Source organism: Staurois parvus, unplaced genomic scaffold (assembly GCF_062004578.1).
Source record: "Staurois parvus isolate SC_StPar_1 unplaced genomic scaffold, SC_StPar_1.0 ptg000057l, whole genome shotgun sequence".
Taxonomy (NCBI): Eukaryota; Metazoa; Chordata; class Amphibia; order Anura; family Ranidae; genus Staurois; species Staurois parvus.
The window spans coordinates 291,105-305,491 of record NW_028317853.1 but is presented as its reverse complement, the minus strand read 5'-3'; the positions used below and the strand labels follow the sequence as shown (position 1 = coordinate 305,491).

The window sequence follows — 14,387 nt, the reverse complement described above, 5'->3', positions numbered from 1 at the left end:
TGGTGGCATGCTTTACACCACTGCATCCAACGCTTTGCATTGCACTTGGTGATGTAAGGCTTGGATGAAGCTGCTCGGCCATGGAAACCCATTCCAGGAAGCTCTATACGCACTCTTGTTGTGCTAATCTGAAGGCCACATGAACTTTGGAGGTCTATAGCTATTGACTCTGCAAACAGTTGGCGACTTCTGCACACTGTGCGCTTCAGCATGCGCTGAGCCCGCTCTGTCATTTTACGTGACCTACCACTTGGTGGCTGAGTTGCTGTTATTCCCAGTTGCTTGCACTTTGGTATAATAACACTAACAGTTGATCGTGGAATATTTAGCAGCAAGAAAATTTCACAAATGGACTTATTGCACAGGTGACAACCTATTACGGTACCACGCTTGAATTCACTGAGCTCCTGAGAGCGACCCATTCTTTCACAAATGTTTGTAGAAGCAGTCTGCATGTCTAGGTGCTTGATTGTATACACCTGTGGCTATGGAGGTGATTGGAACACCTGAATCCAATGATTTGGAGGGGTGTCCCAATACTTTTGGCAATATAGTGTAGTTACTGTGCCTTTAAATAGTTGGCCCAAATAAACTATTATGTTCACTAATGGGTGGGCTTACTGGGAGCGTTGTATAATCTATATATAGCATGGGCTACATACAGTATACAGCGCTGTGTTCTGGCAGTGGGATGGAGACTTCCCACCTCACCCTTGGAACAAAATCACTGCTCAGCCATTCACAGAAAGCCTTGTATTCTAGGAATAAATACAAAGCTTTCTCTGATTGGCTGACGTGGCAAGGTCGGCAGATGACATCACAATCTTTTGCCTTAGCCAATCAGTGGAAAATTTCTATTCATTCATAGAATGAATGGCCCAAACAAACTATTTGATGGCACAGTAAACATAGAGTTAGGCTTTAAAGTATATGTAAGCCCTCACCTTGTAAAACAATCCATTCGGTTTAAGTCGTCATGCACACAGGGCGATTTTGCAGCCACTTTTAGGGGTGTCAGGCATTTTTTTATACAGCTTCCAAACGCCCCTCCATGTTATCCTATGTGTCCATACCAGGGGCGAACTGACAACTCATGGGGCCCCCGGGCAATAGGGGATCATGGGGCCACTGTGTCCTTGCCCAAACTCAAAAAAGCCTATGAAAAAGGTACCAGGGGCATCTCATGGGGTCCCCTACTGACCCTGGGCCCTCGGGCAGTGGCCGAGTTTCCAAATGGTCAGTCCGCCCCTGGTCCATACACACATAGACTTTTAGAAGCTTATAGTGGTAGGGGTTTTTAGGAGCTGTAAAAAAAATCCACTGCCAGAGCGTCTAGGAGTAGCAACGTTTTGGCAGAAAAAATGCCTGACACGTGTAAACGCATCTAGAAATGTCTAAACGCATGTTAATGCTAGGCGCATTCAACGCATGAACGTTAATTAATTTCAATGGCTAGAATAAATTATTATTCTAGCTAATGAAATGAATTGACACCAAAGTGTTTGATGCCTATAAACACGCCTAAACGCTTGTTAAAGCGTTAGACACTTTTATAAGCGTCAGGTGTTTTTTCTGCCAAACCGCTGCTGCCAAGAGAAGCAGAGTTTTTAAAACGTCCTGTGTGCATGAGGCCTAAAAACTAAATTAAAGGTAAAATATTTGTGTATAGATATAAAAAAAAAAATGACAATTCCATTTTCCCCCTTTTTTACAATTGATCACATTCCCTTTGTTCTCAGCTGCATAGAGAGGTGAGGGTAGAGAAACAGCAGTACACTGATCTTCCCAGTGAATGGCTGTGCAGGGTGGGCATATCAGCACACGTCTGATCATTAGAGAGCAGACTGAGTTCCCAGCACGGCCAGAAAACTGACCACACTGTACTCTCCTGCCTAGTGTGGTCAGTTTTTAATAGGAAATCAGAGGGACTGCAGGAACACCAGGGATTTCTACAAAGGAAGCAATGCAAAGGGAACAGGATACTTTTTCATACAAGTACATGGTACAGCAGGCACATGTCAGGAATATGAAATGTTGGGTTTGCACATTCTTTAATGTATTTATTTAATGCAAGCAACTGAATTTGACCCTATATCAGTCTCTTGCAGTCCCTGACTGAGGGAGAAGCAGCACAAGGAGCCAGTCAGTTGTGCTGTAGTGCAAAGGGAATGCTGGATGGAGGAGAGAGCAGAGTGACAGATGAGCTTATCAGTGTGCTGCTTTTCCCTTTACTGTTCAGTCATAGGGTAGGTAGGAGACCTGGTATACTAATGAATTGCATCGTAGAAAAAGCAGGTCTCCTGCCCTGTCAGACAAAACTGTACTATGTCACAGAACTGTGTATATTTCAGGACAGGATGGACAGAATGCAAATCCCAAGGAAGGCAAAACAGCCTGCTTATATGTATTTAGCTGTTTGCCGGGGAGTTCAGCTTTCAGTAAAAGCTCTGATGAAATTCACATTATAAATAAAGTGATTATAATTATGGTTACTTTAAATGTCATCATCCCAGAAAATGTGTAATGGCGCATACAGACAACTGTCTCTGGCCTCTGTTCTGTGATCTCATTTACAGCGATTTGTCAGCCTGAAGAGTCATTTAAAAAGCTGCCAGCTTATTATTCAATGCTCCATCTCCATGTTCCTCCTCTGGATACTGATAGCTCCACGTGTCTCCATCTTCTTTTACGTTTATTGGAACAATTGTATGAGGTTGGACAAGATCTCCTGCAAAAAATCCATATGTATTATTTGTACACAAAGAATAAGAAGAGAGCAGCACATGTGTGATGCAGGATCTTCATTACAGACACTAGCTGAAATTGTTTTCCTACATTAAAATGGTTATTGTGCCCAAATGTCACTGCTTTCAGCAATGTCCTCATGTCATGTCAGAGCTATTTGAGGGTCATCTCACACTTGGGGGAATGATATTTAAAGTGGAACTTCATTCTCAATCAACATTAACTATTTGTAATCCTCCTTTATGAGACATGGAGGGGTATATGAGAGGGATATGGAGGAGGACTGAGAGACATGGAGGGGTATATGAGAGGGATATGGAGGAGGACTGAGAGACATAGAGGGGTATATGAGAGGGATATGGAGGAGGACTGAGAGACATGGAGGGGTATATGAGAGGGATATGGAGGAGGACTGAGAGACATGGAGGGGTATATGAGAGGGATATGGAGGAGGACTGAGAGACATGGAGGGGTATATGAGAGGGATATGGAGGAGGACTGAGAGACATGGAGGGGTATATGAGAGGGATATGGAGGAGGACAGAGAGACATGGAGGGGTATATGAGAGGGATGTGAAGAAGGACTGAGAGAAATGGAGAGCTATATGAGAGGGATATGGAGGAGGACTGAGAGACATGGAAGGGTAAGTGAGAGGGATATGGAGAAGGACTGAGAGACATGGAGAGGTATGTGAGAGGGATATGGAGAAGGACTGAGAGACATGGAGGGGTATAGGGGAGGGATATGGAGAAGGACTGTGAGACATGGAGGGGTATGTGAGAGGGATATGGAGGAGGAATGAGAGACATGGAGGGGTATACGAGAGGGATATGGAGGAGGACTGAGAGACATGGAGGGGTATGTGAGAGGGATATGGAGAAGGACTGAGATACATGGAGAGGTATATGAGAGAGATATGGAGAAGGTCTGTGAGACATGGAGGGGTATGTGAGAGGGATATGGAGGAGGACTGAGAGACATGGAGGGGTATATGAGAGGGATATGGAGAACTGTGAGTCATGGAGTGGTATATGAGAGGGATATGGAGGAGGACTGACAGACATAGAGGGGTATATGAGAGGGATATGGAGGAGGACTGAGAGACATGGAGGGGTATATGAGAGGGATATGGAGGAGGACAGAGAGACATGGAGGGGTATATGAGAGGGATGTGAAGAAGGACTGAGAGAAATGGAGAGCTATATGAGAAGGATATGGAGGAGGACTGAGAGACATGGAGGGGTAAGTGAGAGGGATATGGAGAAGGACTGAGAGACATGGAGAGGTATGTGAGAGGGATATGGAGAAGGACTGAGAGACATGGAGGGGTATAGGGGAGGGATATGGAGAAGGACTGTGAGACATGGAGGGGTATGTGAGAGGGATATGGAGGAGGAATGAGAGACATGGAGGGGTATACGAGAGGGATATGGAGGAGGACTGAGAGACATGGAGGGTATGTGAGAGGGATATGGAGAAGGACTGAGAGACATGGAGGGGAATATGAGAGAGATATGGAGAAGGTCTGTGAGACATGGAGGGGTATGTGAGAGGGATATGGAGGAGGACTGAGAGACATGGAGGGGTATATGAGAGGGATATGGAGAACTGTGAGTCATGGAGTGGTATATGAGAGGGATATGGAGGAGGACTGTGAGGCATAGAGGCGTATATGAGAGGGATATGGAGGAGAGCTATGAGATGTGGGGGGGTATATGAGAGGGATATGGAGGAGAACTATGAGACATAGAGGGGTATATGAGAGGAATATGGAGAAGAACTATGAGACATGGAGGGGTATATGAGAGGAATATGAAGGAGGACTGAGAGACATGGAGTGGAATATGACAGAACACTGTGGCAGGCTAAGGGGGGCAAGCCTGCTCGGTGCACTACTTACCGCACCAGATGACACCAACCGTAGTGACGCTACTGATGTATGTACATACATGTTTGTTTTGTATTGTATATTGATTGTGTACTTCTGCTCATCTAGATACCTTTTCCAAAGATCCTGAAGAAGCCCATAGTCACAAAATATGTTGAGCTGACTGTTAGCACTCTATGTTGTGGCAACTCCTGTTCATAGAATATTGCAAAGGAAACCTTCATCTCTGGAACACTACTATCAGTAATGGTTGGGGGACCACAACAATCTTTGGAAAGGCACCAATAATATACTAATTGTGAAGTATATGTATGTTTTTTAATCATGTGGTTATGTCATTTGTGAATAAAAGTATTTGCATTCGTGATACTGACCTTCCATTTTTAAAGATTTTGCTGTTTTCATTCTGTGTATGAGAAGGTGGATGATTATTGTAATTAAGAATAAAAAAAAAATAACCAAAACGCAGATGAGAATCCACGTATTATAGTTGTTGGGCTCTGAAAAAGAAAGATAGAAGTATGACGTTTCATGACAAAAAAACAAAAATAACAGAGATCAAAAATAACGAGGAAATCATACATTTTAGATTTGTCACCAGAATTAGGTAATGGGAAATCTTCTAAGGAGGAACCTGAGGACAACTATCTAGGATGGAAATTACCCTCACTTTGGAAGGCTTCCTCTAACTTTCTGTTGTGTCTCCGTGGCCGCAAGTGAAGTGCCCCTAATAGCAGAGGTCCCCAACCCCTGGGATCAGTGTTGGTCTGTGGCCTGTTGGGAGCCTGTTGGGGGCTGGGCAAGTGGGCATCAGAGGAGCAAACCAGCACAACCTACCATCACCAGAGGGAGCCCACTCCCCTTCTCCCAGCACCACTACCAGAGCTGCTTATAGAAATTATGAGTCCCTGTACAACCTACCTGACAGCCCTTCTCCCCCCCCCAAAAAAAATCAAATGATATTCTTGCTAAAATGTCATGGACGCTATGCTATGCTTTGTAACCATGGAAGAAATTATAGCCCCATCGAAGACCTATTACAGTGAATAGCACTGCTCTGCAAGCACGAGGTTGCGGTGCGCTAGGTAGGACAGGGTAAAGCAGGTGGTGAGGAGGCAATATGCCTCCTCACTGACTGTTAAATGCTCTCTGAAGAACAACTCAAATGTTAACTGCTCTTCAGGAGCAGAGCACATTTGAACAAGTTCTTAATTTTGTTCAAATTATTTTTTTTTTACTTTTTTTCAAGCATTGGTTACAGTCTGTCACATCTGAGTGCAGGAACATATCTGGCAGTATCATCATTTCTGGCTTCTGTGGTTGAGCTATTTCCCCAGGACAAAGGATACTCACACCATTGGCACTTAGAGGATGCTGGAAGATTAACCCCTAGGCTGCTTCTCTGTTCCTGCACCCAGATGTGACAGATTGTAACCAATGCTTGTATACATCTAATTTCTGGTGAGCAGGGGCAGCCTGACCATTTGGAAACTCAGGCACTGCCCAAGGGCCCAGGGTCAGTAGGGGGCCCAATGAGATGCCCCGTGGTACCTTTTTCATAGGCTTTTTTGAGTTTGGGCAAAGACACAGGGGCCCCATGATCCCCTATTGCCTGGGGGCCCCTTGAGTTGTCAGTCTGCCCCTGCTGGTGAGTGTACACCATCAGAGGTGGTGAATTCCCTCCAAGGATATGAGCACATCTGCACTTTGTTCACATGGATATATTATGTTTTAATCTGAGGACTATTTCTGCTCATTTTCTCTACCGATGAGATTGGAGAGATATATACAAACATTTATTTATTCACTTTTTTGCACATGTTGCACTGAATAGCACTTTGAGTATTTTGCATTGATATTTATATGAATTTTCAGTTTTTATTATATATACTGTATATCTACAGCACTGCACTTTATTATTTTTTTTATTGTTCTTATATAGCGCTGTCAATTTACGCAGCGCTTTACACATATATATTGTACATTCACATCAGTCCCTAACCCTCAAGGGGTGTACAATCCAAGGTCCCTAACATACATTCATACATACACATACTAGGGTCAATTTAGATAGGATCCAATTAACCTACCAGCATGTCTTTGGAGTGTGGGAGGAAACTGGAGCAAACCCACACAAGCACAGGGAGAACATACAAACTCCATGCAGGAGGCGCCATGGTCAAGAATTGAACCCATGACCTATTTACTGCAAGGCAGATGTGCTAACCGCTAAGCCACTGTGCCGCCCACTTTATCCATTTATATACATCTATTGGGACCGTTACCTATGCCCTGAGGTGCTGGCAGCTACCTTATCTATACGCTTATATGTACCTGTGCTCGATTATTTACTTTTTGACATGAGAACACATGATTTTTGATAATTCATGGGAAGACACATGAAAACTCGTACAGCACTAGAAACAGATCAAAATGTGAAAAAGTGTTTTTTCAGTCACACGCTACATCAAAACATATGCAGGAGCGCCCCACCTTTCACACACTCCTAAAACATACTAGGACATGGCACAGAAAGCAGAGGAAGGAAAGACTTTGTGGGTTTTTTTGTGAAAATGTGTATATTTTCCAGTGTGTCTTACATGCTGCAAGTAAAGGTTCAGGAAGTAGGCTGTGAGCCTCTACAAACCACTTTAGGACTGTCCAGATAGACCGGAAAATATGATTTTAACTTCATGTTACCACAAAAAGAAGATTGACAAGTCTCTTCCTCTCTCTGTATACAGAAAAATTGTTCCTGTTCTGAATGAATGTAAATTCACCAATATTCCAAGCCACGTTCAGCTTGTAAGACAGTTGGTGCTCACCAGGACCCTCCTCACCCACCAAGTACAACACCACAAGAAGGAAATAATGAAAAGCAAGTCACACATTACATCTCATGATAATTCAGTTTATTGTGGGTTGTCCACTTCTAACATTGCAGTTCTTTAACCTCCCTAGCAGTCTGATTATGTCCATATTTCTGTGCTCAAAGCGGTTCCTTTTTTTGCATAGAAATATGTATTTTTTTTATTGTACGCTGTAATTTTTAAGAATAACTCGCTGAAATCTGTCCGAACAAGAGTCTAGTAAACATCCCGGGTATGTTCCAATTTGAAACACGAAATCATAAATGATAATTTAATAAATAATCATAAAAAATAATTATATAATAATACATTTAATTCAATAATATAATCAAACCAAAATCACTGAAATTTGAAATATAGCGCCAAGTTCGCACATCACTGAGCAAAGTCACAAAATCGATTTCAGTGTCTGATGATGAATTTCCCCCATGAATCATTATCACTCAATTCTGCAATTGGTTCTGATTTACTATCGCTGTTCTCTAGCTGGTCTAAAACCACTTTTGACCTAAAGGGACGCTTTTTGGACGCCATGGACATTTCTCAGTTTCCAGGCAATAAGAACAGTAAAAATGTAGGCAGGGCACAGGACAAAGCACTAGGGACAAAATGTATGTGAAATGGTTTGATACAGTAATGTTTTACTATGTGATTTTAGTGTATTTAGTGAATGTCACTTTTTGTCATTTTCAAATTTCCCGCCAGTTCTATCCCCTGTACGTCCCGAAGCTCGCAGGGGATGGAACCCAGATGACAAATGCCGGCATCCGCTGGATTACATTACAGGGAACACTGCAGGAGGGACATCGCGGGAGCGCAGGACAAGGTAATAGAAGAACAGATCCCGGAGCAGCGCCGCATGGTAAGCCCGAGTGTAGCTCGGGGTTACCGCTTGTGGTACTGAAACTTTACCTCGAGCTACACTCGGGAGGCTACTATTAAGTTTCCAAAGGCATCAATAACATATCTCCAATAGCACATTATGCCATTTAAAGAGACCCTATTGTTAGAACACTTATTTAAACAAATATATTTAAGAATATTTGTGCATTTAACTTTTTTATATATGTTATTTACCTGCAAAAGCCAAGGGTACACTTTCCAAAGCTCTAAGGGTCCATTTTTTTGAGACAGATAAAACTTTATTTTGATGGTATTTATTCACCACTATTTGTTTGCTATATAAATGAAAAAGTCCAAACATTTTGAAAAAAAAGTGTTTTTCTTATAAAATTTAGCAAAAAAAATTATCTTTCTTCATAAATCTTGGCCAAAATGTATTCAGTTATCTTTTTAGTAAAACAAAAACAAATTAGTTTATAACCAAAAATTATAATTTTTCAAAAAAATTTTTTACATTTTTATTTTATTTTTGTATATTATTAATGGGTTTTTTTTACATACTGTCATCCTAGCAGCACAGTGTCACCATAGTGACACTGTACTACTTGTGGGGGCGATGAAGATTTTTTTTTTTTTTTACACTGATTGCTTTTACACCCATAATGGCTGTAAAAGCAATCATTTCTCCTTCTCTCTGGCTGCATTCTTGCCACATGGTACAAGGCTGTTGTGAATAGCCTTGTACCATGTGACCTTTGTGATCATTCACAGATTTCACAAGTAAGAAATGATGTCAGCAAGTCACATCTTGCTTACTACTGTTCATGTGATCACTGATTGGCCAATCAGTGATCACATGATTGGGATCTCACACAGAGGTCCCGTACAGTGATCATTTTTCCGCTCATTGTGTGCTCACAGGGAGTGCGCACAGGCAGGGAATGCAGGAGGACGTTTATAAACAGCCACCCGCTCCTGCAATGCTCTCGTTCGATTGTTTATGTACACGGGCCGGACAGGAAGTGGTTAACCACCTTCCGCCCGCCATATAGTACAATGACGGGCGCAAGGTGGTTCTCTCGTTCTGATAGGACATCATATGATGTCCTCCCATTCTCACCGTGCATGCGCGGCTCAGGGAGCGTGTAGCGCGGCGATCGCCGGTGCGCTGTGTCCCTTGGACACAGCGGATCACGGAAAGAGCTGAAGATGTCGGCTCGGTCATGTGATCAGCTGTGTCCAATCACAGCTGATCACATGTAAACACAGAAATGCCGGTTATCGGCATTTCTCTCCTCTCGAGCTGTCATGCTGACAGATCGAGAGGAGAGGAGAGTCGGTAATCAGCTTTCCACGGAGAGGACATGTACACTGATCATCAGGACACTGATGATCAGTGTGCCCTGATGATCAGTGTGGCCCCAAAAGTGCCACCTGTCAGTGTCCATCAGTGCCAGCAGTCAGTACTCATCAGTGCCATGTGCCAGTGCTCATCAGTGCCACATCAATGCCACATATCATTGCATACCAGTGCACATCAATGCCACATATCAGTGCCCATCTGAGCTGCCTTTCAATGTCACTCAGTGCCAGTCAGTGCCACCTATCAATGCCAATCAGTGCCACCTATCAGTGCTGCCAATCAGTGCCAGTCAGTGTCGTCTATCAGTGCGCATCAGTGCCGCCTATCAGTGCCAGTCAGTGCCGCCTATCAGTGCCAGTCAGTGCTGCCTAACAGTGCCAGTCAGTGCCGCCTAACAGTGCCAGTCAGTGCTGCCTATCAGTGCCGCCTATCAATGCCATATATCAGTGTCATGTATCAATGCTGCCTTTCAGTGCCCATCAGTGATGCCTGTCAATGCCCATTAGTGCAACCTACCATTGCCTCCTCATCAGTGCCCATCAGTGCCACCTATCAGTGTCCATCAGTGCAGCCTATCAGTGCCCATCACTGCAGCCTCATTAGCGCACATCAGTGAAGGAGAAAAATCACTTATTTACAAAATTGTATAACAAAAACTAAGAAAAAAACGTTTTTTTTTTCAAAATTTTCAGTGGTTTTTGGTTTGTTTAAGAAAAAATAAAAATCCCAGAGGTGATTAAATACCACGAAAAGAAAGCTCTATCTGTCTCACAAAAAATTATAAAACTTTCATATGGGTACAGTATTGCATGACCGCGAAATTGTCATTCAAGGTGTGACAGCGCTGAAAGCTGGAAATTGGCCTGGGCAGGAAGGGGGTGAAAGTGTCCTGTAGGCTAGTGGTTAAAGTTCAATTGTCCGCCGCATGGTGTGAGTCGGTGCCTTGCACTGTGCTGAAAAAAAGTGGTGAATGCAGTACTTTCTTTCAGCGCACCATGCCTGCACACCACCACAATGCAGTGGTGTGGACCGGAAACACAGGAGACAAGCATTTGCCTTGTTATGCGGTGAGATTGTGCTGAAACAGCCACCCAATACAATCCCACCGTGAATGGACCCTAAGTCACCGGTTTAAAATCGCGTGATTTGTGTGCAATTTCAGCACAATTTCAGGTGCGATTTCTGAAGACTTTATTGCTACTTGTGAAGATTTTCAATGAGCTCTTGCAATTTGCAGAGCAATTTCCATTATGTATATGAAATCGCAACAAAACTGCAGAAAAAGTAATGCAAGAACTACTTTAGAAATCGCGCTGCAGCAAATGTTAAGACATTGACATTGACATTCATTAGATGCAATTTCAGGTGCGATTTCAATTCCCATGACCGGGCACTAAGACTGCTGCTGAGCTCCACCATCTTCAATGCGATGCCAGTAGCCTCAGCAGAATCAAGTGAGACTCTACAGTTTTTTCCTTCCCCCAGCAGCTATATTAAAAGTTATGTAGGGAGATAAGAGTGGAGAAGCTGGGCCAGCACAGACAGTAATTAGACACTCCCAGAGGAGGAGAGTGCTATGACATGCAAGAAGGGAGGGGATTGCACTAGGGAATGAACTCTTCCTGGGGAAGTCAAATTTTCTAGCAAGCTCAAAGGCTCAAAGCGAATGAATAAGACATAATTTAAGGAAAGGAAAAACCACTACAAGTAAGCAATTTGTTTGCTTTTACCTGCAGTTTTTTAAGGTGGTGACAGGATCCCTTTAAATAGAAAACAAAACCAAGGTTTACAATAACTGCCCTTGGGTAAAGACACTGCTATAAAACATGCGGATAGGTGCAGAAATGTCATCATCATGGACAGTATAATGTATTAGCAGATATATAGAAAGATTTTGGGAAAGGAGTTTATTAATAAAGCTGACTTCTGGGTATGGCTTTATTGCATAGTTACATTGGTCTAGTTTGGAGTTATAGAAGTAGACATATTTCATACCTGTGGGACTGACGTGGAAGTGGGGAATCACTGTAGTAGTCACCACTACTAAAGGGATTGTCCTGGTTTTCCTAGGTCCCATGCTGAAGAGTTCTCTGATTGGACATGGTGGAGAGATGGGGTGGTGATATCACAATCTCCATCTCATTCAAACAGAGAATTATTTGCATTCATTGAGAAAATTGCGAGATGTTCTATAAATGGCGGTTGTGGCCGAGTGAGGGACCCCCTGTGGTTGATGTGCACAGTAATCAATGCAGTAGTGGTACAGTGGCTTTCCGGTTCCACAAGTATGGAATCTGCATACTTACACTGGTCCAACTATGCATTACAAACCATACCTGGAATACAGTTTTAAAACGTTTTATCTATTGAAGTTTTAATACATGAAATAGATTTTTTTGAAATGATAGACTTTATGAAATCAAAGAAATTAAAATGAAGAAGGTAGCAGAAACACCGGTAATAACCTTGGACCTTCACCAACCTGCAAGGATCACCAGTTAGCTGCCGCTGCTCTACTTACATCATGAATGAAATTATGCAATTTTAATCTATCTCTGTAAAATTCATAAGCAGAATTCAATTGCAATTGTGCCCTCTTTGTGGGATGTTGTTCGTATCACTGACGTTTTTCATGGAAATAAATGATGTCTGAGTCAAACAGACAAACAATATATTTTTATTTACTTACTGTTGCTTCCAGTAGTAGGGATTTTGGTGGTGGGGCCTTTGGTAGGATTTAGTTGGGTAGTAGCAGGCCTGTGAAAATAAAGCAAAATGCTAACCATATGAACAAAATTCTTAAGACCTCCATATATCATATATATCATGTTAAAGCAGACCTTTTCCCCCAAAAGAAAAAAAACAGTGCTACATGCAGCCCTGAATTCTGGCATCACATTTTTTCCTATGGTAAATAAAAGACATTTGGCTGTTACTTACAATTAACTACATTGAAATTCCTGGTACTTCCTGGTCTTTAGATGCATTGGTGATATAACCAGGGCCTCACAAATGCATTTGGGAAGACTACTCCACTCAGTGCCTTACTGGGAAATCTCCTGTAAGCACGGTGAGATGTTGCAAGATTTCTAGCAAATACTTTTTTCTCTCTACTTAGATGGCACACATAGGCATAGGGGGTGGGATAGAATTCCAGGTTGTATGGAGAGAATGAATCCTCTGCTCTTTCACTTGGGTCCACAAGTGAATGGCGGAAATGTCTGCAGATATATGGTGTAATGGCAGATACAGGAAATAAGTGCCACCCAAAACTCAGGAGCAATATTACAAAGGGATTCCTTTGGTGTAGTTAGCTTCAATTAAAAAAGAATACAGGAGCCTACACTCTGTTGTGTGGAAACCATCCCACCTACAGAGGTATTTCCCAATGTAGCACCCTCCTAGATAGGTGCTAGGTTTAGACAGTTAGATTTAGTTTGTATTTTGATAGGTACATTTAATTGTCACACTGTAGACACCGTGGATATAATTGTTGCTAGGTAAAAGCATAACTTGCACACTGTAATCAGTGTTGCTGTGTTCTGCTAGTTGGGTCTGCTCAGTTTGCTCAGCTGCTGCCTGCCTGACAGCAACTTCTGCATTCAGGGAGCTTGAGAAGTTTCTGGATGATAGGTGTGGAGCTATGCAGATGACAGCATGAATATTGATAAATCCACAGCCTATCCCAGAGAGACTGGCTCTGATGGCATGTTGGGTAATTGTATATATAAAGTGAGCACATTGAGTTCTGGGTTTTTCCTGTATAGGATTGTTCCGGCCTGGGAGAGGGCACATTGCCCTCCCAAGGAAATACTGCTGTGCGGCCTCAGGTGGGTAACCCGAGGGTCTGAATGCTGAGCCCTGGGTTCTACTAAAACTGACTGAGGAGCTGTCTACTGAAGATCTGGTCTGGTATCATGGAGGAAGGCATCCATCTTTTCTTGAGCCTTGTGAGTACAGACACCTATAAAGGATTTTAGAGAGTGTGTGCTACTTAACCCCCTCTGCTGCTAGGGAGTCAACAGTGGGTCTAGGCTAAAGGGGACTCCGGCTGGTGTTCTGAAGAGTTTTGTCCACTTAACCTCCTACCTTAAAATGGTAAATGAATATGTGCACTCATACTACTGTAGTAAAACATGCTTTTTGCTGCATATAACTAATATCTAACCCAATATTTTCTGTAAACTTTATTTTTATCAACGCAGGGTAGCACAATGCAAATTGGAAGTGAGTAGGAAGTGTTTTAATATCTTGATCAGTTTCCATGCACCCACACAAGATGGGGAAGATTAACCAAAGAACAGTTTTATGAGAAAATAAAAATGTCATAACAAAGGTGCCAACAATGTATGACTGTTAATGTATTGCTGCTATATGTCCCTGCTATGCTACATGGTAAATGTCTGTGAGGAATATCCATCTGTACTCCCTCCATACCATGTATGACTGCTAATTGACACTGCTATGCTATGTGGTAAATGTATGTATGTAATATCCTTTAACTATTTACTTGGTGATTTGATTCTTACCTCCTTTTTTTACCGTAATAATCAAAGAATCAAGCACCTTGTATGACTTTGGCCTGTGTCTGTGGCTGGTCTGTTTTTTTTTCTCCCCCTTCCCTTCAAGTGTCTGTTATCAGAGCCTAAATTCATCAAGTTGTGAGATGGGGAAACA

General features: G+C 42.6%; 1 protein-coding gene across 1 annotated transcript in view; it reads right to left on the bottom strand.

Moving 5' to 3' along the window:
* Nucleotides 1–2,034: 2,034 nt before the first annotated feature.
* The window catches only part of LOC149469919 (uncharacterized), a 32,194-nt gene continuing 19,841 nt past the window's right edge, over nt 2,035–14,387 (bottom strand). Inside the window, exons 4-6 of the mRNA XM_089668430.1 lie at nt 12,400–12,467; nt 5,009–5,134; nt 2,035–2,728 (exon numbers count right to left, since the gene is read on the bottom strand). Coding sequence (XP_089524556.1) covers nt 2,601–2,728; nt 5,009–5,134; nt 12,400–12,467 — 322 coding nt within the window. The 3' untranslated portion in view covers nt 2,035–2,600. The remainder of the gene's footprint in view (nt 2,729–5,008; nt 5,135–12,399; nt 12,468–14,387) is intronic.